Below are 26,175 nucleotides of genomic sequence, written 5' to 3'. Positions count from 1 at the left end.
TTAGCCCTTCTAAAATCCCAGTAAAGTATGGCCTCTAACAGTGGCTTAACGTTGCTGCTTACTTGAAAATAACTCAACTGAAGGATAAGCTTCAATTCCACTTAAACTCCACTTACTGAGATATCAATCAAGCCATGCAAGTCTGCTGTAGTAACTTAAGAGTTTTGTATTTTTAAGATTGTGTTTTTGCCTGATGTTACTTTCAATCTGTAGCTTTCACTTTCCTGTGTCAAAGTAAGTTAGGGTGCACTGGTCATATACACGTGGTGCTAATAGAGAGACTATAAAAGAGACTACTAAACCTCCTTGGACTAGCCATAGCTACTTTGGCTAGCTCACATTAATAGGTGTATTCAAGATTTTTTTTAAAGGCAAGAGAGATGTCTAAACACATTAACGCCAACATGCAGCTAGTCGTATGTTGTTGTGAGTATGTTTGTACAGCCATAACCGCTTACTTAACCGCTACTTACTAACACAGCAGACTAACTACTGTCTTGCTAACGTGGAGCTAATGTTAACACTAGCTACAAGCTTTGACTGACCAGCACTTGGAGGGGTTTGGGACAAGTGCACATCTGACATGAATTTATCTACTAGGCTAAGTTATGTTTTCTCATTCTTTTCCCACAGTCAGCTTAGTGAAACACAGAAAGTGGTAAATCGCTAAATCTCGCTATGTATCGTTAGTTATTACCTTGATGTGCATGGTGGAAGCCATGATGACTATCTCCTTGGCTACAAAAATGAAGGTTTGGTCAAGTTGTGAGGAAGAACGCTATAGCTAGCTGCTACTGCTGCTAGCGTTAACGATATTAGTCAAGTGTGCAGCAATTTCTCTTCCCGTTTGGCGATTTCGCCTTCAAAATAAACGCGCGGAACTGAACGTAACCGTATCATAGTATGCAAATAAAAAAACAATCACATTAGCATATTGCATTTAGTTGAACCTGCAGTGAAAACAGGAGCAGTACAATGTATACAAATTAGATTGTAGTGTTTTGGTGAAGGGCATTTCTTGACTAAAGAGGGCCTTAAAGTAGTTTTGACAATACAGAGGGGGTCAAAGCAAGATGCTGATGATCTAGCGCCACAGGAAATAGTGCTAGTACTCTGTATTTGGAAAAAGAAGCTGTCAGTGTCCTAACTGTGATCAAGGCAAGGGGCGCTGAGAGAAATTCTGAGCCCCCTGATAAAATATCACACTGGGCCCCCTACCTCTCTACGTGTAACCTGATACTATGTCACCTCTCCTGTCTGAAGGGCCCCTCTGCTCCAACTTGGGGCCCTATGAAAATACTCCTGTTCCCCACTCTAGCAGCACCCTTGATCATGATCGAGGTAAACCTGGCATTTGGCAGTGGAAGGATGCAAAATTGGAATCTCATCCAAGCATTATTGCCACTTCATCAGATCTGCTGTGAGCAAGTCTACTCCTTATACCCGACACTACTCATGACACTAATGGACATTTAAATGGATTTCTGCCCCTGTAAATTGCTTGCACAGATTGACAACAAGTCTTAATAATAAAACTGATATTGTTTTGTACTAAGTGCTTGTTGGTCTAGAGAGAGGCAAGTTTAAACCGGAGCCAACAATCTGATCTGCAAATGGGTCTGTAACTAAACTGGTGGTTAACTGCTGGCCCCCAAAAAAAAGAAAATGCTTACAGTTGCCTATGTTGTGGCAGCAAAAGTAAAGTTGTGTCAAATAGCCAAAAAATTAAGAGATAAAACCTATATATATATAATTTTTATTTTTTTAAGGAGAAGGACACTTTTCTTTGGACTTCCTTCATTTAAATTTCCTCATGGCTTTACTTGTGTGGGTCCAATGAATAAACAAGAGTATCTGACAAGCCTTCAGCAATAGCTCATGCATTGTCAAGGACAATTTTATCCTACAACTATGCAGATTTTCCATCAAGTTACTTGCTAAACCAATGCATAAGATTTAAGGATCCGATGTAAGAGCATCTTGTCTTTATGAAAAAAACAAACATCAGACCACAATTAGACAATCATGCTTCTCCTGGCTTGACAGCACAGTGGTCATTCAGAACTCCCCAGCTTGTCAGACAGGGGGTTTGGGTTTTTGCCATTTAACGGATTTCTATGTAATTTCATGACTCATGTACTATACTCCTGCATATCTAAGCAAAAAGTACTTTTACATGAATGTTTTCCTATATTGTTTCTCCATCTCTTTTAGATATACTTCCTTCATTCCTTTCTTCTTTCTAAGGCTGTTTGTTTTAAACTTTATTATTTTTAAATACATGAGACAAGGTCATTCAATTTCACTGAGTGACACTTATCTAAAGGCTTAGTCACATGTAAGATGTGCTTACATTAATTTCCACTGTTATACTTCACATTTACATCTGGTATAGTTTCAGAACATTCTGAGTTGTCTTTGTCCCTGTTGAGCCCCAAATATACCGAGCACCAAAGCACACTCTTGCATTGGAAACAATAACAAGTGGCAAAGTGACAATTTGGAAAAACACCTTGTTGGTATTCTGTCGTTCGGTTCTCTGATCTCACTGACCACTCTGCCAAATATTCCAGGGTTGAAACATACACCCACTATCTTCATTAGAAATGTTAAGTGCTGTCTGGTAGAAACCAGGCACAGCTCATCACAGCATCCTTACTGTGTAGCATGGCAGTGGCAGATGTTTTCATTATGGAGTATTTTGTGTAGATTGTTGACAAAATTCAGTTTTGAATTAAGGCTATAACACCACAAGTTGCAGAAAAAGTACTTTCTCAAGGCACTGTATATAATTAGCCTCCCTTCTCAGGGTTAGTGTAAGATTAAGTCATGCCACCAGCTCAATTCTCAATGAATCAGTCTTTCTCTTCACCCCTTTTTACTAGGCTAAAATTGGACTGTGCAAAATCAAATCATCCCATTCCGATAGTGAGTCCAATGATGTTTATACTGATTTCTTATTCCAACTCTGGTATAGGATCACCAATCTGCAATGCATGTATCTACCTAAGCTTTAGTGTCAAAATGTCAGTTTGTCACACAGTATCTTTATGTAGTAGTAGAAACACCATCATATATCATTATAATGACAGTGCACCAAGGAAGATTATATAAATAACTTAAGCAAAACTGCCTGCATAAAATGTGTAGAATGAGTTAGATTACACAATTTTAATGTTTTACAATATATATATACAGTATATAATGTAGCAAAATGTAGTCTCACTCTAGTTGAAGTCACATTAAAATGGTTGGCAAATGTACATATAGATTAACTACCATTAATATGAACATAATACTAAGACTTACCTAGTTCTGTCTCGTATGGCATCAACAGAAAAGCAATTAAACAGCAGACTACACACAGATGCTGTTAACAATTTATTAGTTAAATAAAACTCATTACAAAAAGGCCATTTCCAAATTCCAAACACCATCAGCTGATAATAAGAACAATTATTGATCAACAGATTCCATGAGCAGCAGGTAGAAACTGTTTGGTCTCAAGAATACAGCTGATGCTTATGACAGCAAAAATCATTGTACTCAATGTTATCCCTGAGAGAGCAACTTAGAAATAAAATAAATCCTTTTGAGAGAATACATTTCTCCAGAACTACTGTTGATGCTTAAAAAACAGAGGAGTGACTCTCCACATTATGTCATCCTGCCTTGTTCAACGGAGGGGCACTTTGCTAGCAAAACAGCACCATGTCACATGAAAGTTAACAAGAGTCAAGAAAATCCATTTCTGTCATATACGGGCCAGTGTCTTATGAACTGTCGCAGTAGGAAATACTTGTGTCTGCATTTAAAGGGATATGTGTGTTCACCGTATCCTTCGAGGGCTGGTCACCTTCAACATTTGGAACATTATTTTGTTCTACATTGCCTGAGGCATTAGCAGCCGGCGGTGAGCCCAGCTTTGACTCATCTTTGCCCACACCCACAGTGGGAATCTGCTTTCCCAACTGTTGTATCAGAGACTTCAGAAGGGCGGAGTCTGCTGGGTCATCTGTGGTATTATTGATAGGGTTGTCCTCGTTAGTGCTGCTGGCCTGGATGGCACTGTCATTAGCTACATAATCGCTGTCACTATCAATGGTAATGACAGTCGGTGAGTGCTTCTCTGTGCGTTCCTTACTCTTGTGTCTTTTGCTTTTCTTCTTGTGTTTCTTCTTTTTCTTATGGTGTCGCTTGCTTCGTTCAGAAGAGCTTCCCTCATAGACAATCTCCACACTGAGGCTTCTGCTCCTCTTCCTCAACTTCTCCTTGGATTTTTTATGATGTTTCTCTTTTCTCTTTTTCTTGTCTTTCGTTAGTGACGTGGAGGAATCAGGTTCAGGGTATGATTTGGAAAGTGTGTTTTTGGCAGGTTCCTGCAAGTGTCTTGTTTTGTATTTTCTCTTCCCACCAGGCTTGTCATGGTGAGACCTCCTTCTTGTCAAAGGTGAGCAACTGCTGGAGTAAGTCCTTGATCGGGAATGCCTCCTGTTCCGTCGGTGAGATTCTCTACTGCGGCTCCTGGAACGAGAAAAGGAGCGCCGATCCGAGTTCCTGCGACAACTGAAATAGTACGACCGCCTCTCTGTGTAATGCACCCCACTGTTATCTCTCTCTTGGCTGTAACGACTATATGATTGCGAGTGATAGCTGTGTGACAGTGCGTTATGGCTGAAACCACTGTCCCTCTTTTTATCGTTACTGCCCCATTTTGAGTAGGAGCGGTCTCTGTTACTGGAGCAAGAATGCTTCGTACCTCTGGAGAGAGTGCTGCCACTGTTGAGAGAGATCACTGGGCTCCTACTAGAGTGCCTGCGGTCTCCAGTTCTTGACCTCCTCCTCCTTCTGTCTCTGTTTTTCGACCTCTGCCTCTCCCTAGATCTATCGTCACTATGAAATCTTCTACTATCCCTGTCACGGTGGTCTCTGTTTTTTCTCTCTGGTTTACTGGATGGCTCGTGTTTGGTAGGGATTGATGGACTACATCTTTCTTTTGAACCCAACTGATAATCCTCTCTTTCTGTACTCTCTGACCGTCCAGAACCGCCAGGACCCCTACTCTGGGAAGCTGGAGGACTGAGACTGGTGAAGCGGATGTGTTGAGGGAGGTGAGGCACTTCTTTAGTCTCTTCATGACCAGACTCGTCAGAGTTGGAGGAGAGCTGAACCAGCTCTGGAGTCCTCTCTGATGTTGGCTTGACAAAGCCTACAATGACACAGTCCTCATTGTCAGAAGACAAACACTCATCCTTTTTAACTTTACCCTGAGGTGGGTCTGTTTGGTTGTGAGGACTCCTGTGCTGTGAAGAAGCCCCATACTCCTGCATTTCCTCCTCCACACTGCTGTCTGAGTCTGAGTCTGGTACCAAGAGCCGTTGAGCCATGCTCTGCTCTGCTGTTATAGAATACGATGGCCCAGGCGTCTCATCGTCCCACACAGACTGGCTCAGAGTCGACATGGAGTCTCCTGGGGGGTCCAGCTCCACAGATTGCTCATCCTCTGAGATAGCAATTACGGATGAGTTGGAGCTGCTGTCTTCATTGGAGGAAGGGGCAGGGCAGTCATATACAGCATGCTGGTCATAGGCCTCCATGTTGAAGGGGGACTTTGCAAAGTTGATGAACTCATGTAGGAAGTGCTCTGTGCGCCCCTGGAGGAAAGGCCTGAGCTCTTCCTGAATTGCTCCGTCCTCCATGTCGTAGCGGGTAATGCGTGACATGATGATGTGCTGTACGATGTTGACCAAAGAGCCATGGGCCCCGTATAGCACCATGAGCTCTCTTTTTAGCCAGGGCACCAGTCTGTGTAGGCAGGCAGGATTCCTTTGGTAGAACTCAGCTGTGGTGTCTCTGGAGCGGCCCCCGTCCCGCACACTCCGAACCCTCACCCCTCGCCGGTACAGTTCCCTCCTGAACTTTACCATTTCTTGCTCTCTGACATTGTGCACCACCCTGCCTTCACTAGCAGCTCTCCTCCTGGCTGCCAACCTCATCATCATGCGCCTGAGGGCACAGTCCTGCCGCTGTTCGGGAGGGTTCGCTGAGCCTTCAAACAGTACGCCATTGTCTGGAGGTGGAGACGTCCTTCGCTGAGTCTGCCTGCGCACCCCAGTAAGAGTGGTGCGGTACCGGAACCGAGCTCCCCCAAAACTCCCAAAGGAGCCATTTTCTAACGGCCGCAGGTCATACTTCTTAAAGTCTTGCTCTGATTTTATACTGTGATAGATTGAGTTAAATGGCTGCTTGCATAGAGGACACTCCGCTTTGTTCTTGGACCACTCGTGGATGCAACGGAAACAGAACTTGTGCAGGCAGAGGTCCAAGTAAGACATGTTGTTGAATACATCCAAACAGATGGGGCACTTGGAGTCTGGAGACACCTCTGCAGACATTGCTTCAGAGGTTTTCCTTCTGGCACTCTTCTGACTCTGCCGCAGTGCAATCTTAGTTGCTGACATGATCTTAGATAGAAAAAAAGGATAAAACATTAATTTTGAAAACTCTGCTTAATTCATCCATTTACTGATCAAATAAGAATGGTCAGTCAATTATGGAATAATCTGTAAAGCTCTACTGATGTAGTTTAACTTAGTACCAGAGTAATATATGCATGTAGTTTGGAAAATATCCTAATCTTAAATGAATCCTAAAATTCTTGTAAAAGAAAATAATAATAATAATAATAATAATACCGTAATAATAATAATAGTGTCTACTTACTGTTAATTTGAAAAGAGACAATTTTAAATGATTGTTATGCACCAAATTCAACCATAGATCATAATACATCTGAAGATTAGAACCTGGTGCTGTTGACAGATGCATTCTCTCTCTGCTACTCTCATTAGAAAACTGTCCCACACTTGTCATTTTTACAATAGCCTGACACAATAGCTGGAAGGATGGAACACAAACTGGATGGCAAAATTCCATGTGATATTTCATGTTGGTCACCATCTTCATTCTTAGTATTTATAACTGAAATGTAATTACTAATTAAAAATTACTACTTGAAATTTCAGAACCAGGGCATATAATGAAACAAGATACAGAATTAAATAATTCCACACTTGTCTACTATTGCTTCGGTAGTAAGATTTAAGGTGAGACTTTCAACATATACTGTAAGTAGATAAGTGTAGTACAGGTCCCAATTTTGCCAATTTTGGTGGTTAATCATTCATCGTCCCCTAAAGATGTAACGTTATGTGACGCAAAACTATTAATGAAATACCACTGACGTAGTGACGTTATAACTGACTCTGCAGTATGTGTTGTGCAATTTGTTCATTCATGTTAAAGCTATGTATGTTTTCCAGAAAATGATTGATAAACCCCATGGGCCCCCAAGATTTCATAGTTAAGGAAAGTTAAGTCAGTGAATGAAATTCAGTCATTTCTAAATTGGGGTACGTTCAAGGTTTTGTAGATGGCTTGGTCAACCTCATACTGAATGTTAACGTTAGCCAAATTACCCAATAGTGGGCTAGCTAGTTGGTCAGGGAATATAACGTTAACACTGGCCATTTACCCTGGAAATTCACTCACCTAACCTAGATACATTTGTCAGCGTCGAAAATGGCACATCATCAGAGTTAACTACCGCTTTGAACTATTAAATGTGTCCCTTTCCGTCCTCGATCACGTTGGTGTTTTCGGTTAGCTTAGCTACGTTAGCTAGCTAGTGCTGGTCGTCTGTGTTCGTTGTGTTCTCCCAACGAACTGACCAGTGAATAGCGAATACAAAAACATTGTGTGTTGACACTCCACTTTCACAGACTTGAGCGCCCACAAACATAAGCTATTTTATCTGAAGTAGATACATTATTATCCAAAGACTGTCAAGCCACGGCCTCTAGTTTACCACCAGGTGAACTGGAGTGGAGTAGGTTAGGGGGGGTTAGAAGAAAAGTTGTATAATATTACCTCTGATAATCTCAAACTCTTCTGCGGTTGGCAACTGATGAATCCTTTCTGTCTGGTATCATCTTATTAATTTCTACATGATTGTCGTCCTTTGAGCGACAGTTTTTGAGATTCGCCGCACTTGTGTCATACCCAATCGAGATGTATTGTTATTATTTAACCAGTGTAAAATCGCAAACACTTCCGGTTAATATTTTTCAAAGTAAGAGTCCTCGGGTGACTATTCTTGGCTTGGTGCAGGTGTAGCAGCATCTGTAGCCTGTAAATGTTTTTCCTCCGCTTTATCAGGAAGCAGTACGTCCCAAACCCAAACATCATTAAAGCTATATAATTAAATTACAATTATCGTACATGCATTAAGTAGGCCTACTATATAATATACTATATATAATACTTCCATGTACAACACTCACCCTGGTTTGTATGTGTACCTGTGTGTAAAATATCAACGTTACTTGAGTTTCACAGTACAGTGGCATGAAAAATCACCCCCTTTTACTATGAAAAGATGTTGATGTGGCCAATATGGACAAATATCATGATTTCTGACTGAAATCTACACAAAGAAGACAAACTTCCCTTTCTAGATGCTCGGGTGAGGATTTTGCATGATTGGAGTGAATGAAACTACATTGACTTTAAAAACTTCACCTGCCATCATCAGTGCTGTGTTAGCAGTGTTGTTGGAACAAAGAGTATCGCTGAACAAAATAATTCATCATCGACTTGGCCACTACAGTTAGAAAATCACAGACCTTCCTGGTAAGTTAATGTACTGGCTCAACTCCCCTAAGCACTGCACAGAGCATAGAGGCCAGCTCTTATTGATGTGTTTGCAAGCACCTATTAAAGTGGTAATAAAGGGTTTTGAATAGGGTTTTTTCCCCCTGGAATTAATGAGCATTTATCATAAACAATATGTTTGCTCAGCACATCTCAATGGGATTTGTACAGTGGACTCTTCATCAGAATGTGTGGTTCAGTTTACAAAAAGTATAAATCTCAGGTAGATTTTGGATTGAGTTTCTCTTTAAACTGACGATGAGTCTAGCAGTGAAATGAAAATCTAAAGGAAATGTTTTTCACGGGGATACCACAATCTGTCATTCATTACTTCATCATCTCTGCTGTAATGCGTCTTAATTTTCATTTATATGTAAAATAGGACTCCGCTCACATACGCCTATTTGTAATATTTTAATGACATATACACATAGTTTTTACAACAGGGATTTAAGGGAATTGTAGAAATCTTTCAACTTTGTCTTCAGTGGTGACCATGGCTCTCGGGGAGATCTGGAACAACTTCGCCTGTCTCCAGAATAGTGTCACCCTGAGCACAAAAACAACGAGTAAAGAAATAGTTAGACTCTTTTCCTCCACCACGACATCATTGTGAGAGCATCTCAGGGGTGTTATACAGTAAAACAGTAGCCGGTTGTGGTGGCACCATCAGACAGTCAAGACTTCTTACAGGAAATTTAACTGATCAACATTTGTGCAAAAACATGACTGCAACAGGCTGCTCTATCCGCCATAGTTCTCAGAAAAGATTTATCTTGTTGATCGAATGACAGCAGTACTCGTGAAACAACAACATCCATAACAGATACTTGTCTCCTCTGATTACTCCGCCCTCCTCTATAAGCAGCCGTGTCTGTGTACTACGGCCTACTGACTTCATTTGCCATACATGTTTGGCAGGCAATGTCAGTAGACTAGCCAGGAAGTACAGTTTAAGGGGTAGGCTAGTAAAGCAATGTGTTAGTTGTGTATTTGCAGTTGTACATGGCATATAAGGAAATCAAAAGAACAATGCAAAAATGAATAAATGAGGTATCCTTACCGGGAACAGCTTGGGTTTCAATTCCACAATGCCATATGGCCTTTGCTGTGGGGGGGAGACAACGATATTGTTAGTACTTAGGCCTATCTTTCTTTTCATGGTGACATCGCTAAACTTTCCGTTCATGAACTGAAAGTGAGAAATGGATGAATGAGAAATGGATCCTATACCCGCTTTGTCACATACAAAAGAGAATCTAACACACTGAATACCTAAACACTGTTGAATGTTGAAATCTGTTTCACCGTTCTTTTATTCAATTCAAATAATTATTCAATAACTTAGTAAACAAGTACAAGTGACTACATGCACAGTGCATGGACAACTTAAAACAGCAATAATAAGAGAAAATCAGCCAATCAGAGGCCATTCAAATGCTGAACACTGGAGGTCTAACAAACTCATGTGCATAACTACTGCGCCCTGCTCATCAAAGCATACAATCTACATCTTGTGGTAAAAATGATGCTTATTTACCAGTTATGTAACATACCCAGATGCAAGTGATACTGGTGTCTATTTTGCTTACTAGTTATCTTACTCTCTACTTGCTTACTACATTGACCCATTTCATAGTACAATATTGCAGATGTCCAATTCTAGTAACTATTACACAGTTACAATTTCATAATGATCATTATTCATCACATAATGTAAAACATTTCTGTTAACTTACAGCAACATGGTACTTCACGTAGTAGTGAATGACCCAGGCAGGTATCAGCAGCCGCGTTAACGTGAACACTCCACCTGTGTATGCTTTGTAGGTCTGTAAGGAGATAAACATTATAGGCAGATACATATTAATAAAGAGAAGTGCATGAAGATTAACAATATTTATCCCAGCTGCTGCACACAGGTAATATATAGACTGAATGCATGCTGAAAGGAGGAGTGGAGCCAAACAACTCAGACAAAGTCTTGGACGATAATATGCATATCTCACGATATGATTCGACATGCGATATTCGAGAGATTCAAGATGTCAAGAAGATCTCCAGTTAGTTGAAGTAATACATGAATAAAATGCCGTTCGGGATACCTTGTAAAACCACAACGTGTTAACGTTAAGTTATAATTCTCATTATGGCAGTTAAAATGTGGAATCAAATGTAGAGTCAACTGCCGAATACATTAGGCTCATAAAAGTGTAAATTTATGATCACACTGTCCAGAACCTCAACATCAACACAGGCGATAGGAGCAGAAAGATATGAACAGTTGTGAATTACACACACACAATTATACACGGAACTACAATTCGTGTAGTTCCGGGTGTTTACGGGTTTCTGCAAGTTACATTTAAGACTTCTTACGAATCTTACTTCTTATGACCCTTAAATTCCAATTTAAATCACCTTTGACACCACATTCACCCACAAAATAAGCATAAAAACAGCAGCTGTATCACAACACAGCGTTGCAAGCGAGCGAACATAACGGCTCGGGAAACTAAAGTCACTATTTTCGACGAAGCTGTCAGCGAGCATCAAAACCGGTCGCTTTGTTTCTACTTAAGTGATATTTCGCAGGAGTCTAAGCACCTGCAGGCGCCCTGTCATCGAAGTTAGTTTGCCACCTAGCTGGCCAATACAGTCTACTCACATAAAGCCTCCACAGACTCTTGGGCTCCAGAAAGCTAGCCCAGAACCTCCCGACGGGGCCGGGAGCTTTGGCCTGGACCACCGGCTCCCTCGGGCTGAGCTCCTGGTCCTTCAGCCACTGCCTCCGGAGCTTCGTGATCTGCTCCACACGGAGCTTTTCGTCTGGCGTGTACCCAGACATTATTTCTTTCTGGATATTCAACCTCAACACACTACAATGACACCATGGAGGACACTTTCCTCACCCACGAAGAAGAATTAGCAGGAAACGTGACACAGATTGACTACAGTGAGAATCTTAGGGCGACATCTACTGGACTGGAGCGGCTCTACACTACATGACCAATAAATCTCTTCTCTCTCTCTCTCTCTCTCTCTCTCTCTCTCTCTCTCTCTCTCTCTCTCACACACACACACACACACACACACACACACACACACACACACACACACACACACACACACAAAATCCAAGCATTACAATTTCAGTTTCTACATAACACTAGGCCTACATATCAGTTAAGATAGAAAAAGACAATTTATGGAGTTTATAGTCTATACTGGGAAAATTAAGTAGCCTAAGGACAAGCTGCTTGGTACATAGAAAGTTAAAATTGTCTGTCTTTATTTTTTACAATTGCTTGTTGATCTTGTCCACACTCGCAGACTAACACAAATTACACATGGGAGATTTTTATTAAGTTGCTCAAGAACATCTTGACAGTAGCCTAGTTGTTGAGGAAAGTAGAGGGAATACACTTCCATGTTCCTTGGCCAGATTTTATCCACAAATTCAAACTAGTGACCCTCCACTCACAAGCTTCCTTCTCTAACCTCCACACCTTGGGTCACTCAAGGGTTTCTGTGAGACAACGCTCCCATAACATAGCTGCAGATTCTTCCTTTTAGACAGAGCTGGCACCACCCATACTTCAAAGGATTGATTTAGGTTCATTGGTAGCATCTGTGAGCTGAGCGAGACCAGAGAGACACTCCCTTTTATTTGTCAGAGGATTTGTGCGGGCTTATGGTGTCTCTTGGCTGGGCTGCAGACGGAAGTTTGCTGAATAACTTTCATTCCATTCTTTGAAAGTCAGATCTCATGCTGAAGGGTCAGAGGTCCCACATCCTAACTTTAGATCTGTGAAGGCTCCAACATACCAGCTACCAAATTCACTGTGATGGATCAGTAATTCATTTTTCTATCAAATAGAAGACATTTAAATGTAGCGTGAAGCGACATTTGGCATGGTTTACAAAGTGACGCTCTTTGACTTCTGAAATGTTCACTGTATGCCCATAATGGCCATAATAAGTGTTTAGTAGTGAAGAAAACTCTCATGCACATGCCATGACTGGTTATCCAAACTGTGTTAATTGGATACCCAAACCCATTTTCCATAGAGGGCTTGGATGTGCTCAGTGTATCCTTTCAAGTGGATGGCTTCCAGAGAGAGAGAGCAGTCCTTTGTAACAGGATATGGTGATGCCAGTGTGGTCAGCCACAATAAAAGAAGAAACTGTCTCATTTAATGCTTAAATGATGACTGTTAACCTCTCTATGGCATGAGGCAGCCACTTAATTACAGTCATTTCATCTAACTAGAAACAACACAGGATCTTGTTTTCTTTTCTTTCTTTTTCCCCCCGCCTTTTAGCTGTTACATCAATTAAATGTTTTGCCAGCCAAGATGTATTGTAAATGATCAAACTGCAGAAACTGGGGAAATGCAATTCATATTAAATACTTAACTGTGAACAGCACTGTTTCTCAGTTTGCAAAGTAGGAAAAGCTGCATGTTAAACCATGAAAGTGGATGATTTGAACGCACGCACAAGGATAGTTATTGCCATCTGGCCTGTTATTTGGCTTTATGCTCACTGTATTGGGCATAAACGATGAGACTGCTGGTGGGATTCCCCTCATCGGCACTGGACCACTGTCTGCCAGGAGTAGCTGCCTTCATTCTGTCCCAACTACTCTGTTTATGGGAGACAAGGCTATAGTTTGGACAATGGGGCTCACACAGTTCAGATTCAGGGTCATTAACAGGACAGTTTTCCCTGTATCATGGCCCATATTACTGCCACATCACTCCAAGAGACCTCATTTTTCATACACAGAGACCGCAGACTAATTATGTCATACAGTTTAATTCATTCTGTTCAGTAATTTACTGGATCTGGAAACTGTCAGTTCAGTTTAGACAGAAGCAGTGTTGCTTATAGCAGCTGTCTACCAAGAGTAAAATATTAACATCTCAACTTGTGTGGTGTTCTTGGTTTACACTCTTAGATACACTCTTTAATCACAATGTACCACTGATAATAACATAATAACAAGTTGCATAAATTGATTTTTAAGCACAATTGAATGTGTTTTTTTGGTGCTTGTGTTGACTAGCACAGATCAGAGCTTTACAGTTTATGCCAAGCTTGATCCACTAGATGGCAAAATAAACCAGAGGGACCCCAGAGAATGGAACCTGGATTTGATCTGTTATTTTAAACGAGTTTACATTTTTATAACTAATATTTAAGAAAATAACTTTTGTTTACAAATTGAAACGGCATATTCCAAACGTTTTTTCTTGAGCTTGTTTCATAAATGAAAGCCAATGGAATAAGAGTGCAGTTTTCCAGTGCATGATTCATCTGTATTATTCAGCTGTACATTACTATTCTGACTTGACACTGCTCCCATGCTATAGGTCTATTGTCTTAGGGAATAATTTTGCCACTGCTATGGGCTTTAAGTTAACTTTTTCAATTCAGTAGGCATTCTTCCAAGTTATATGCTTTGTAATTTTGTCTTTGAGTAAATTTGGCAGCCCTATAAATATGGCATTTAAAAACAACTGTTTTTCTATTTAGTACAGATTCCTGCTTAAATTTAGTCCATACATTCTTTATTTTCACTTTGGCACTTGGTAGCCTACTATTGCTGAAAAACGTTGCAGCACACGTTCGTCAAAAGGCTTTTATTTTGAAAATGTTTGTCCGGAAGTATTATTCTTTACTCTGCCTGGTTGAGACGCTGCTGCTCTGACGCCGGCCGGCTGTCACATGTAACATAACGGGCATAATTAGCTAACCTAGGCAACTGTGGATGCGCAACAGTCGCTCAGCGGTTATTTAAATGTTTCAGTCGCACTTAAGGTAAGATATTTGCATTTCCTTTATAACATTATACCAGCAGCATTTGAACACTTCAGCTTTTAAAGATTGAAGTTGTGCCAGCCGTCCACTTTAGCGTAAACTGGTATCAGAAGACCAGTAAATTAGCTATCGAGGAATTAACGTCAAGCTAACCTTAACGTTAGGTAACGTTATCTGTCAAAACTTTCTCTACACAGTGATGAGTAACGTTAAGCTAAGTTATACCAATAGCTAAGTTAGCTACTCAACCTTACCGCTAGCTGTCATACTGTTAAATTAAATGAATAAATGCTGAGGGAAATGAACAGTTGAAGAGTCGCTGAGAGTACAGTTAGACAGTTAGCGCTAGGAGCTAGCTATCTAGCTAACTACGTTAGCAGTCACGTTAGCCAGCACGAGAGTACTAACTTCGGTCTGTGTGGAGCCATAAGTCAAGGTGACATGTGTCATAGATTACGTTATCAGCAGTAATAATTACCATTCATGTTATTGCGTTCAGTTAATTTCATATCTGATTATCTAGTTCTTGGAAGAGAGGACAAGACAGATAGGACATTTTCATGGCTGCATTATATATTATATTATTATATTATATACATTCTATGGTTTGTTATGAAGAATAACGTCGACATGAACAGTTCTGCACATAGCTCAAATAATCATTTCCTTTTGTTAGGCAAACCCATATTACACCCTGAGAGCAATGACTATGATTCCAAATATGCTTCCTTCTTCATAACCTCAAATACTATTTGTGCATGCACAGTGTTCTTCTTAGTGATGGTAGATGAGTTTGATAAACCTCTCTCTCACCTTTGCAGGGCTGTGCCAAGCTTTGGATGGAGTCAGCACCCGAATTTTCACTGTCTTGTGTAGTCACGGCCCAGGATTCAGAGCATCCTGCACATCCATGAGAGAAGAATGGTCAAATATTTCTCTAATAACATAGACATCAGGAGTACGTGGGACCATGTTGTCTCTGCTTTCTGGCAGAGGTACCCCAACCCATTCAGGTATTGTCATATTTTCATGCTCATTTAGTCTACACACACTCATTCAATTTCTCTAGTTTTTATTTGCTTGAGGCCTGAAATGAAAACCTGTTAAATCACACCTTTTTATTTTTATTCGCAAATACTAAACAGCAAAATCAAGGTAAAAACAAAAGACTATGTTCTGAACTGTTTTCCCATTTGTTTTGGTAACTGCATTTAATGTGGTATTTCCCTGACTTCCCTAACATTTTCCCATCAGTTTCCCAATAAACTATCTTGGCAATGCCCATTGCCCATTTTCAGGTCACCACGGCTGTTTGGACAGTAATTGTCCATCCGCCACTGCTAGGCCTACTTTACTCTGGTGGTGTAATGGTGTGAGGAAGGTTGTCTTGGCACACTTTTAGGCCCCTTAGTACCAACTGAGTATTGTTGAAATGCCACAGTGCACATGAACATTGTTGCTGACTAGGTGCATATCTAGGCGCTACAGTCTACTATTTTTCAAGCAGGATAATGTGCCATGTCATAAAACATGCACAGTCTCAAGATTCACAGTTCAAGGTTCCTGGAACTTGACTTAAGTTTAGTCCACTGGCCTGTGCGGTTCCCAGATCTCAACTCAATGGAGCACCTTTTGGGATGAGGTAGAATTGGGTCTTTATAGCTTGATGTGCTGCTGAAAAATCTGCAGAAATCTTGTTAACGCTATTGAGTTAGTATAGATGGAGATTTCAGTGGAACATTTCCAGCACTGTGTTGAATCTCTGCCAAAGGGAGGTCCTACCCGGTACTACCCCAGTGTTCCTAATAAAGTGGATACTGAGTCTATTTGAGAACCTATGACAAAGACAAAGTCACAACCGTTATTGACATAGAGAACTGAGAAAATGCATTCTAGAGAAGTAATACTACATTTAGAATATTGGAAGTTGTGTTGTCAAGCTCTTTGTTTTTTTTTCTGTTTTTGAGTTAACCGCAACAACATCAGAAACTGGATACATTAGGATACACTAGTAAGAACAAATACTTGTATGATGGCCTATAATGGCACATGAGCAACTCTTTAAGAAAAATGTAACCAGTTTGAATCATTTAGAGCATGTGCTAGACATGTTAAGTGTGAAAACTAATTATTCAGCACACCAGCGGGAAGCTGCTTACTTAACAAGGTTATTCAAATCAGTGCAAAACTAGGCCAGAACAGTGTTCTACAATATTTAACAAATTTCACAGTTGCGTTATGCTCGTTCACAAGAAATGTATGTCTAGACCCACAAAGCACTCATATACATTTTCTGTTGATGGTTCGAAAGTGGGCCGCTGTTTTAAATGGAACCATTATTATTCACAAACAGAACTGAAACCCAAACATTAGACACGCTGACATGACTGAGTGTTTGTGTTGTCCATCAGCACCCATGTTCTCACAGAGGACGTCGTGTACCGGGAGGTGACTGCGGACCACCGGCTCCTCTCCAGACGCCTCCTCACCAAGACCAATCGGCTGCCTCGCTGGGCAGAAAAGATCTTCCCCTCCGGCATGTCTCGGTCGGTCTACATCGTCGAGGACTCCATCGTGGACCCCGTCACCAGGAGCCTGACCACCTACACCTGGAACCTCAACCACACAACACTCATGGTGAGCTGTCCTCTGATTGTGCTGAAGCAAACACTCATGTACACTGATATGGTCTGAATTGTTTTTCATTTGTGTGGTTTACTGCTTTCAGTGTGACATTTCCCTGACTTGCTGATTAACCTTTTTTGCGGCCAATTTCCCATCAACTGTGTTTTGAAAGTGTTTTTCATTTTCCAGTCAGAATGGCTGTAGAGCTTAAGTGTCCATCTATTCTCACTTGACTGGTGACGGCATCAAAGTAGAGTCCAAAAAGAATCCTTAGTCTAAAGAAATGTCCTTGATTCACAAACCGCATGTTTAGCTTTGTATATTCAACAGTGAACACTGTATATTGAACATTGATTTCAAGGGTGAAGAGTGACTGGACTGCAGGTTTTTTGTAATCATATCACTGGTGTCCCAGTTAATGGGTCTGTCACAAAGAGGCAGACGTGAATGCACCATATACAGAGTATATTATGGTGCAGCCTAGATTTCTAAGGCCCTATTTTCTTAAGTGATAAAAAGATGAATTCTGAAAGGCCTCTTGAATTGGCGGATAATAGTTTGCATTGCAATTTGTGCTAAGTACGTACAGGTTTAGGAATGCAAAGGTCCCGATCTATTTTTCTTAATGCAACTTATCTAGGGAATGACTATGTGGTAACAGTGAGATATAGTTGCCAACGTCAATGCTATAATAATAACAAGAAACTATGATTTAAATGCAATGTGAACATTTGACAAAAGAAGGGAATTTCAAATTATCACCACAAATGCAAATTGCAAACCACAAAAAGCCAATTCTCTCTCAAAGTGCTTGAGTATATAACTTTGACAATTACAGCCCTGGCCACTAATTTCATGCTCACAGTTATGAACCCAAAAATGAGTCCATCCCTTCAAAATCACCCACAAATTCCATTTCTCACTTTTCTTTTTTCTTTTTTTGTTCAGTGCAGCAGTTCCTTGATTTGTCATGACGGCATCACCAAGAGAGTTGTGGGTCTGTTGTTCTGAGCTTTGGGAGAAACCTCTTCATGTTCACAAATCTAGACTGATTTACATTGTACGAGATCATGTAGGAACACAAAGTTTATTTGGTTTCAGGATGGATATTCACTATAAGTCAGCTGTTAGCTATGTTGGAGCTGGAGGGGAACCGCCCATTCGATTCTTTTACTTGAGATCCTGAACTTGTGTGTGATCATGACAAAACAATTCTACAACATAGTACTTAACCATTAACACCCCTGTCACTGTCTCCCTCCCATATCAGTCTGTCGAGGAGCGTTGTGTTTTCCAAGAGTCGGGGGAGCAGCCGGCCTCCACCCAGCTGAGGCGAGAGGCATGGATATCCTCAGGTGTATATGGCTTCTCCAGACCTATTCAGGTACTTTCGACCTCTGTGTACACTATGAGATGGTCCGTGCTTAGATCGGCATGTAAAACTAATCTGAGTGTAATATACTGTGAGATTATGATCAATTCCCTCTTCCTATCTTGTTTCAAAAGTGTATCTGAATTCAGCCGGTCAGCCTTTATGTTCTTTGCTTAAGTCAGATATGATTTAATCAGTGCAGGTTTTAAGTAGTTGGCAGCTTGCAAAGCACACTTTGCCTATAAAATAAGTTTAGACAATCCAGTTGTGGGTGAACAAAACATCTGCTAGCAAATGTGTGTGTAATCCAGAATGATTTAAAAACACCTACTTAAATCTCTGCCAGAGTTTAAAAGTATATATTTTCTTCCTCCCTAATTTATCTAGACACATTAGTTTTTATTATAGAGGCTGACATACTGAAAGTATTTTCAAGCCTCTAGTATGATTTGTAGGTCAAGCAATAGCATGGGCAGCAAAGACGTGGGAGCCTGCAAGCAAATGCCAAAGTAAAGAAATGGGAGATTTGAGGGAAGAAAGGAAATGGGGGCCAAAAATATGTCAGTCTAGTATTATTATTAGTTGTGGAACATGCCAGGCTTGCTTGAATGCCCTAGAGAGAGGGAGAGAGGGAAGACTGTAAGCAAAGTGCTGTTATTCAGATGTCTCCCCATGTAAAGCCATTTCCTGCTCTGTCTTTTCCCAGGAGTTTGGATTGGCCCGCTTCAAGAGTAACCAGGTGAAGGCCATGAAAGGGCTGGAGTACGCTCTGTCAAACTTACACGGTATGTACACTGCACCAGCCATAAAGGGAGAAAAGTGCAAGGGCAAGAGAAAAGGGAAACAAAACAGTTTATTTTTAACTGTTGCTGGGTCTGGAAAGGACAAAACTACAGGAAGTAGGCTTTCTTTTTTCCCCAGGACATTTTTATGCGTCACTTTTTCCACCATTTATTTTTTTAGTGTTTTAAATTTAGAATCAAGCGTTTGCCAAACTTTCACTACTTGGCCAGAGATCCTCTTGATCCCTCCTCATGATGGATTGTGATGAGTTGAGTGAAATCAAAGTAAGAACTGTGAAATGGCATCCCCCAGCCAATCAGCACATGACGTTTACCCTTCCATGAGCCATGTATGGCAAAAATGTTTCCCCTCTCATCCGTGTCTAATCAGCTTATGATTGCACCGCTGTCTGTCGCATCACTTGAAGACTTTCACAGTGTAGTCTGCAGCAGTAATGATTCAAGCATGCTTGAGTGTATCAGTTTGGTCTGGCAGAGATAGCCGTGCCTAGAAATTGACACCCACATGTTCCACTTAGTTCAAACAGAGCCACACTATCTAGCATCTGAAGCAGCATAAAGGTCCTTGTTGTGGCTTAGAAGTACCATGTGACTGCAGAGGAATAGGGAGCCATGACAACCACAGTGACACGCAGCTTGGATGTCTAAATTGAGGCTTGGACCAATAAATGTTGCCTAACCAGTTTCATAACCGAAAAAATGATAGAGCAAGTCACATGAAATGCATAAAAAAGGTCTATTCCCTGCAATGGCACAAAAACATCAGTAGCCTAATTACCGAATACAGAAACACCATTAATCTTCCAACTAATTCATTATAATTGTACCCATGTTGTGCACACGTCCTGTGCCTTTCCACTATCAAGCCCAGAGAAATCACATGGGATTATTAGTACCAGCTTTTGATTCAACTACATAACAAATTCATAATTCAATAATAATTCATAATTCACATAAAACCCCCAATATTTTGCCCATGGAGAGGTGGAGTTTGGATCTGGGAGAACCATTATAGGGAAAAGGTACCACCACACTTTTGTGCTCTATCCTTGTTTGACAGTGGCACGGACCAGCGAGGTCTGTGTGGTGGCACAAGCTGTGTGTCATGCTGATGCAGCATGCTGTTGTCTAAAAGGACGTTCTCCCATTGTTGTGATTCTGTTCCATTCCCCCTCTGTTGATGTAATTGCAGGACTTGGCATCAGGCTAAGCGTGGTGGTAAGTATGTTAGCAGTGGGGCATCCATCTGCCATCCCGGGCCTTGCCCAGGGTTGTCACATGATGGCATGCAAGCCTCACATACTAGCCTGTGTAGCAAAGGTAGTGACTCTCTAGAACTGTCCTCTTTGTTTATTCTGTGTGCAGATACATGCTGTATTTGCCTTGAAAAATCAGAGAGGAGTAACTATGTGAGTAGTGAAACAGAGAAAAGTGACTTAAGTATCCTGTGTTGGTTTAGAAGTGGGTAGTGTATAGTTTAGTTGCAGTTAATGGTAGAATTTTTGTTTTGGAATCGTATAATTGTTTCACCTTTTGACCTTTAGAAGAAATTAAAAGTAGTTATTGCAGTTTACAGAGAGCATTTTCTTTTTCCAGACATTACAGTGAATGTTTTCATGCCATACATGACTGAAATGTCATACATGACTAATAGCTACCTAACAAACAGGCTATCTAGCTTCATTGCTAGCCCAGATAATAAGGAAAATTGCTGTTCTCATTTTAAAAATTGGAGTTTGTTACCAGTTGTTATTGGCAATAAAGCCATACATTCAAGGTGTTTGTTTTTTATATCACAATCCCTACATTTTCATCTCAGTAGCCACAATGTAGCTAAATTGTTTCTCAAACAATTTCCAATGGAAATGTTGCCCATTTGACATTACTTTGATCATTAAGTATACAGTAATATTAATACTTTCACTATTAGATAGTACAGTTATCAGTGTGGCACCTGAACAGAGCAATGTCATGGAAAATCAGGGCAGACATTAGAATGAAAAGGCACATTGCAGTAACTGCACATCTATTGTGTTTTGCCTTTATTCTCTTGTTTAGTCAATTATTGCAGTTTTGACACTTTGATATTAGTGTTTAAAGATGATACAGTCTAAATATTTCATTACATAAGACAAGTAATATGCTATAGAAGCAAATCATTCTCACTTTTGACAGAGGTGTCAGTTACTGCATTTTGCCATTGCATGGCACTGTAGTCAATGATAAGTGATGATGAACACAGTGGTCAGCAGAAAATATGCAGCAGATAATTATTCATTTGGTTGTTGGGCTGTTTTATTTTTTTTTGAGTGTTCCTTTAAAACATCTCTACTTTTGTTGGACAGTGTTGTGAAGAGTGACTGGGAAAGTGGGAGAGAGCAGCATAATGTGTGGGATGGACTTAAGCCAACAGTGTTGTGAGTGCATGGTATGCACCTGGGTCTGCTGATCTGTGTGCCCCAATTGTCAGCTGATCTAGATGTTGAACTGTAGCTTGTGCTTTTCATTTTCTCCGTTACCCTCTTGATAGTTCGACTGTGGAGCCGGCCACAATACTCATGACCTCATAGGTCCGTTGATTCCAACTTTTAGCTCACCGCCCTTCCTCAGATCTCCTGCTGTGCACAACTTGTCAGTTCATTGGCACAGCTGCTTCTTAATAAAGTTTGTCATCAACTTTTAGAAAGGCACTGATTAAAGGCTGATGCAAAACTATGAAATAAGCTTGCTGAAGTATTCAGAGAAGCTAGATTGTCATGAGTGTCCCAGCTAGCTAGACTTCAGTTGCAGCTGACTGTAAGGTGTTTGGTCTAACAAGGAGGATTCAATCTCCTGGTAACAATAGTTGTCTGCTCCGAGTTTTAGCAACTGACCAATATCACCATACTCACCCACGATGTCTTAATTCGAACTGATGGTGCTCCATTCATAATAAAACCAACCTTTGCATTGTGGTTAGGGCCAGTCAGTATCTACTGTAGTGTGTAGTAATTATCACTGACTGGCCTCCTCCCTGACCACTGTGTCTGTGTCTGCATCTCAATATCGTTCATCTCAGCACCCGGTTCATCTATTAATCAGTGCTTCCTCATAATCAATGTTTCTTGTCATGGGGAAGTGAATAGGAAAGGTCTATTTGTATGTGAGCATATGACTTGATCTGTGTATGTTTTGTATGAGAGAGATGCAGAGAGTGAAATTGAGAAGAAGAGAGAATAGAGCAGAGAGGAACCTGACGCAAATGGAATGCCAATCAAGAAGAAAACGGCTAGCTTGATAAGTAATTTAGACCTGAAGCTAGATGAGGAAGAGAGTATGAAAGAATGATGAAAAGTAGAATTTGTTGCACCACTGCCTTTTTTGCCTGTTTGCCAGCACAGCACAAGGTTTGAGAACCCTCCAAAACAAGGCAACAGTAAACATGTCGTCCTCCACACATGATGCAGTCATTGTAGTAATTTAAAATTATGTTATGCAATGCTTGTATAGCATAGAGTATGGTCTTTGCGGATGTCACGTGTTATATCTCAGACACCACTAATCGAATTTTGACTAAACTTGTTGGAATGGTGCATCTTGCTGCTGTTTTTTGACCATTGATTATAGCGCCCCTATTGGACCAGTCTGTGTAATTTCTGTAAATGCTGGAAAACAGTTTTATCAAAATCAGACCGGTGGTGTCTGAGATATCACAATAGATGGACAGACAGACATGACCTGCTGCCCCTGAAAGACTGCAGTGTCTTAGATCATTTTCTTCTCTGTCTTTTTCTCTTTTCGTGTCAGGTATTCTTTTTAAAGGAAAAATCCACCCTAAAACACTTTAACACTGTTACCACACAGCTATTGGCAATGTACCTTGCATTTCTCATTTGACTGACTAGTTTTGTTGTTTGGTGGTATTTTTTTTTCTTATTCAAATGTAGACACTGTGATGTCACATGTAGATGTGTCCAGCGCAGCTGCAATGAAGTTTAATAGCAGAAAAAATGTAAGCGATCTAAAACATCAGCCGTAAACGGCAGGTTTTTGTGGCAGTTCAAAGAGCAAGGGCTTCTTTCTAGACTCAACATTTTGCACTGACATTCAGCAATCATACAGGGAGAAATCCGTTGTAGAAGTGGAAGAGATACCACAATTTCTCCACTGACAATAGCTTCAATAGACCATATTGCAATGCAGCCACAGCTCTTTGACGGCATTTTTTTGTAATTTGAACAACTGGGCATGGCACACCATGACATTGTTCTGTCCACACCCTCACTTATTCTCAACTTGAGAAACTTGGTATACTATCCCTATTGCTCTCTCCACCTACACGTGCTTTATAGAGCACAGAGATCCTCCTTCTCTAGGGGTTGTTGAAAGTAATTCTGGGAAATGTAGGAAATCACTAACTAAAGTAGAAGTAGACAAGGCAGGTTGAGGGAGTGAGAACACCAAAAAAGGAATAGATATAGATATCGAACAGTGTGAGAGTATACAAGGGTGGATTTTTTCTTTTTAAAAGTTGCTTTCAGACGAGCAGTGGATTCGCTAATTGCCACTCACTGTCAACAAGAGCAAGGTGGATGTTTGTGGGGCAAATCCACCGGACCAGGCAGCGCAGCCAGTGAAGCATGCACATGAGAAATCCACTAAGCTGTGGGGAAGGCGAAAAAGTTCAACATTCGGTTCAACATTTCCAAGCAGAATCTGCAGGCGCCTCATCTCACAGCCTGTCAAATTTTAGTAGGGGCTGACGTCACTTTTCACTAAAACGTTCAACATGGAGACTGAAAGATTGATGATGACAATCAGTGCATTACCAGAGCTGACGTGTCTCTCCCTGCATACAAGGACATCTTTGTACGCTACCTAATCTACGACTGTAAAATCTTGAATTTGTGTTCGGATTTTTTATTGCGGTAAAGAAATAGGTTTAGCAGTCAACTGTGTACACTGTACAGTTTTGCTTACGTTGCTATGGCAACTTGGCTCCCATGAATGCCCAAGTTCCACTTCCCACAACTGTTGCCTGTCTACAACCAGCTTTCTCAGCTGCCCTCTGCGAATATCCACTGCTCTGTCGGAAAGCAGAAGAATTGGGTAATCTCTGGTTGGCCCTGTCTCTCTCACATCTCCATTATGGTGGAATACCCCCTCACCCACACACACACACACACACACACACACACACGCACACACACACACACACACGCAGGTTATAACGGCATACAGATGTGGTTGTGCGTGCTCACATACTGACCTTGAAACACTTTTCTTTTGCTTTTCTTTTCTTTTTTTTTCATCAGCATGACGTTTTGACAAGGTCCTCGGGTCACCTAAGATTTGTCACCTTTCCAACACGCACACCATTATGTGTTAATGACTAATTTTTACACCAAGAAATCATGTGTTGTATTATTCTTCAATACAAGACGATGTGGTACTCATTCTGTTCTGTCTGTCCCCCTGTCTGGACACACTGGGCTCACAGGAGAGGCACCCCAGCGGCTGCTCAGGGACACAGTGAAGGACGCATCGGAGAAGGCCAAGGAGGCAGCGTTTGCCGCCACAGAGAAGGCCAAAACCCTGGCTTCAGCCGCTGCCATCCCACAGAAACCCCAGCAGTATGTCTGACAGGGCCGGTCGCACGGGACTATACGGAACACAGACAGAGATGACGCACAATCAACACAGTGCCTCTTGACGATCTTGACTGGACTTAAGCTAAGCTGGGATCATGCCTGTCACTGTTTTTCTCTTCTTGACTCATCAGTATTTATTTATCCCACCAACCAATCGCTGTCGGGTCGGCTAGGCTCCTCTACGGTTGGGCTCAATTTTACTTCTCTCTCTCTCTCTCAGCTCTCTCTCCCTCTTTCTCTTTTTCTCTCTCAAACCTTCCGTCAAACCTCAGGTACTGAGCCATTGTGTGCAACCTATTGCCTTCATATAAGCTTTCGAACATTTACCAGCAACACTTTTTTTTATGGTATAGAAATGACTATCAAATGCAAATGCTTTGTCCGTGGTGTCTTGGTCACGTAAAATTTAAAGCCAAGTGATTATAGATTCATAATCAATAGACATGGTTATTTCCTGCTCAATGGAAAAAATCCATCTTGTCTTTGTGGAATTCCACAAGCTTGTCAAATTAATCAATAATGTGAATGGGCTGTTGTGGCAATCATCCATCTGTCCAACCTGATGAACACTGGTGTAGCCTAAAGCTGCCATCCCAAACTCCACAGACTGCAAGACCAACCAGTCACATGACTGTGACTTTTATCAGTAGTTTTAATGTCACTTCTACAAGTAAGAGAAGATTATAATTTGATGGGCAAATCTGCATGCAAGAGATATTTATCCAACTACTTCAAATACTGTTATTGTAAAATGATACCTCCCCTCATGATGATGGATTTATGAACTTGTTATTTATTTATTTTACATTTCTTGGCTTCATACCTGCAATAAACTTGCCAATTTCAAACATATCACCATACGGTATCTAGGTTACCAATGTTAGCACACATCTAAATGTATAATAATGCGATGGGTAAATGTAAATTGTACTGTGAAATGCTACTTCTTAGTCACTGCCAGCAAGGCCGCTCCTAAAGCGATGATGATCAAGAGATGCCAAAGAAGTGATTTATACAAATCAGGCAAATCAGAATGAACAATAGTCAAATCTCCGTGCTTGAATTCATAATGTAATGTTATTTGCCCTTTAACTGCATGGCATATGTGTCATTTTGGTGTGAGTGAGGATGGATCATTTCAAGATGCCATGAAATTGATATGAAGCTTACCATTACAAAAAAATGTATGTAGATATTTATTTGTAAA

General features: G+C 40.9%; 3 protein-coding genes across 5 annotated transcripts; 1 reads left to right on the top strand and 2 right to left on the bottom strand.

Annotated features, from left to right (window-relative positions):
* Positions 1-3,281: 3,281 nt before the first annotated feature.
* Positions 3,282-8,062, bottom strand: LOC139922449 (uncharacterized). 3 transcript variants are annotated; one of them, XM_071912974.2, is made up of 3 exons: positions 7,930-8,062; positions 3,857-6,464; positions 3,282-3,751 (listed from the first exon to the last, which is right to left on the bottom strand). In XM_071912974.2, the coding sequence occupies exons 2-3, from the start codon at positions 6,459-6,461 to the stop codon at positions 3,726-3,728; spliced, it is 2,631 nt and encodes an 876-aa protein (XP_071769075.1). In that variant the 5' UTR covers positions 6,462-6,464; positions 7,930-8,062; the 3' UTR covers positions 3,282-3,725. The 3 variants fall into 3 exon arrangements, with proteins under 3 accessions (XP_071769075.1, XP_078138589.1, XP_078138590.1); XM_078282463.1 differs by having other exon boundaries at positions 3,282-6,464; XM_078282464.1 differs by lacking the exon at positions 7,930-8,062 and adding an exon at positions 7,552-7,652 and having other exon boundaries at positions 3,282-6,464.
* Positions 8,063-9,111: 1,049 nt separating this feature from the next.
* Positions 9,112-11,614, bottom strand: LOC144538429 (NADH dehydrogenase [ubiquinone] 1 beta subcomplex subunit 6-like). Its single transcript, XM_078282465.1, has 4 exons — positions 11,381-11,614; positions 10,452-10,544; positions 9,776-9,820; positions 9,112-9,262 (listed from the first exon to the last, which is right to left on the bottom strand). Exons 1-4 carry the CDS (start codon positions 11,558-11,560, stop codon positions 9,197-9,199), a joined length of 384 nt encoding a protein of 127 aa, XP_078138591.1. The 5' UTR covers positions 11,561-11,614; the 3' UTR covers positions 9,112-9,196.
* Positions 11,615-14,451: 2,837 nt separating this feature from the next.
* On the top strand, positions 14,452-26,146 carry LOC139922451 (PRELI domain-containing protein 1, mitochondrial-like). The gene is made up of 6 exons (XM_071912977.2): positions 14,452-14,538; positions 15,360-15,551; positions 16,950-17,175; positions 18,434-18,547; positions 19,242-19,320; positions 24,818-26,146. The coding sequence occupies exons 2-6, from the start codon at positions 15,460-15,462 to the stop codon at positions 24,958-24,960; spliced, it is 654 nt and encodes a 217-aa protein (XP_071769078.1). The 5' UTR covers positions 14,452-14,538; positions 15,360-15,459; the 3' UTR covers positions 24,961-26,146.
* Positions 26,147-26,175: the final 29 nt, after the last annotated feature.

The sequence above is a fragment of the Centroberyx gerrardi genome, unplaced genomic scaffold (genome assembly GCF_048128805.1).
Source record: "Centroberyx gerrardi isolate f3 unplaced genomic scaffold, fCenGer3.hap1.cur.20231027 Scaffold_172, whole genome shotgun sequence".
Lineage (NCBI taxonomy): Eukaryota > Metazoa > Chordata > Actinopteri > Beryciformes > Berycidae > Centroberyx > Centroberyx gerrardi.
The sequence above is the reverse complement of the archived record's forward strand: the minus strand, read 5'-3'. Positions and strand labels throughout refer to the sequence as shown.

What these genes read in the sequence shown, in the direction of transcription:
- LOC144538429 (XM_078282465.1), bottom strand. Translation starts at nt 11,560, where the DNA reads ATGTCTGGGTACACGCCAGACGAAAAGCTCCGTGTGGAGCAGATCACG. An exon ending in AGAGTCTGTGGAGGCTTTAT is followed by an intron (nt 10,545 to 11,380) that starts GTGAGTAGACTG and finishes ATCTCCTTACAG; the next exon opens with ACCTACAAAGCATACACAGG. An exon ending in ACGTGAAGTACCATGTTGCT is followed by an intron (nt 9,821 to 10,451) that starts GTAAGTTAACAG and finishes TCCCCCCCACAG; the next exon opens with CAAAGGCCATATGGCATTGT.
- LOC139922451 (XM_071912977.2), top strand. Translation starts at nt 15,460, where the DNA reads ATGGTCAAATATTTCTCTAATAACATAGACATCAGGAGTACGTGGGAC. An exon ending in TCAACCACACAACACTCATG is followed by an intron (nt 17,176 to 18,433) that starts GTGAGCTGTCCT and finishes CTCCCATATCAG; the next exon opens with TCTGTCGAGGAGCGTTGTGT. An exon ending in GCTTCTCCAGACCTATTCAG is followed by an intron (nt 18,548 to 19,241) that starts GTACTTTCGACC and finishes GTCTTTTCCCAG; the next exon opens with GAGTTTGGATTGGCCCGCTT.
- LOC139922449 (XM_078282463.1), bottom strand. Translation starts at nt 6,461, where the DNA reads ATGTCAGCAACTAAGATTGCACTGCGGCAGAGTCAGAAGAGTGCCAGA.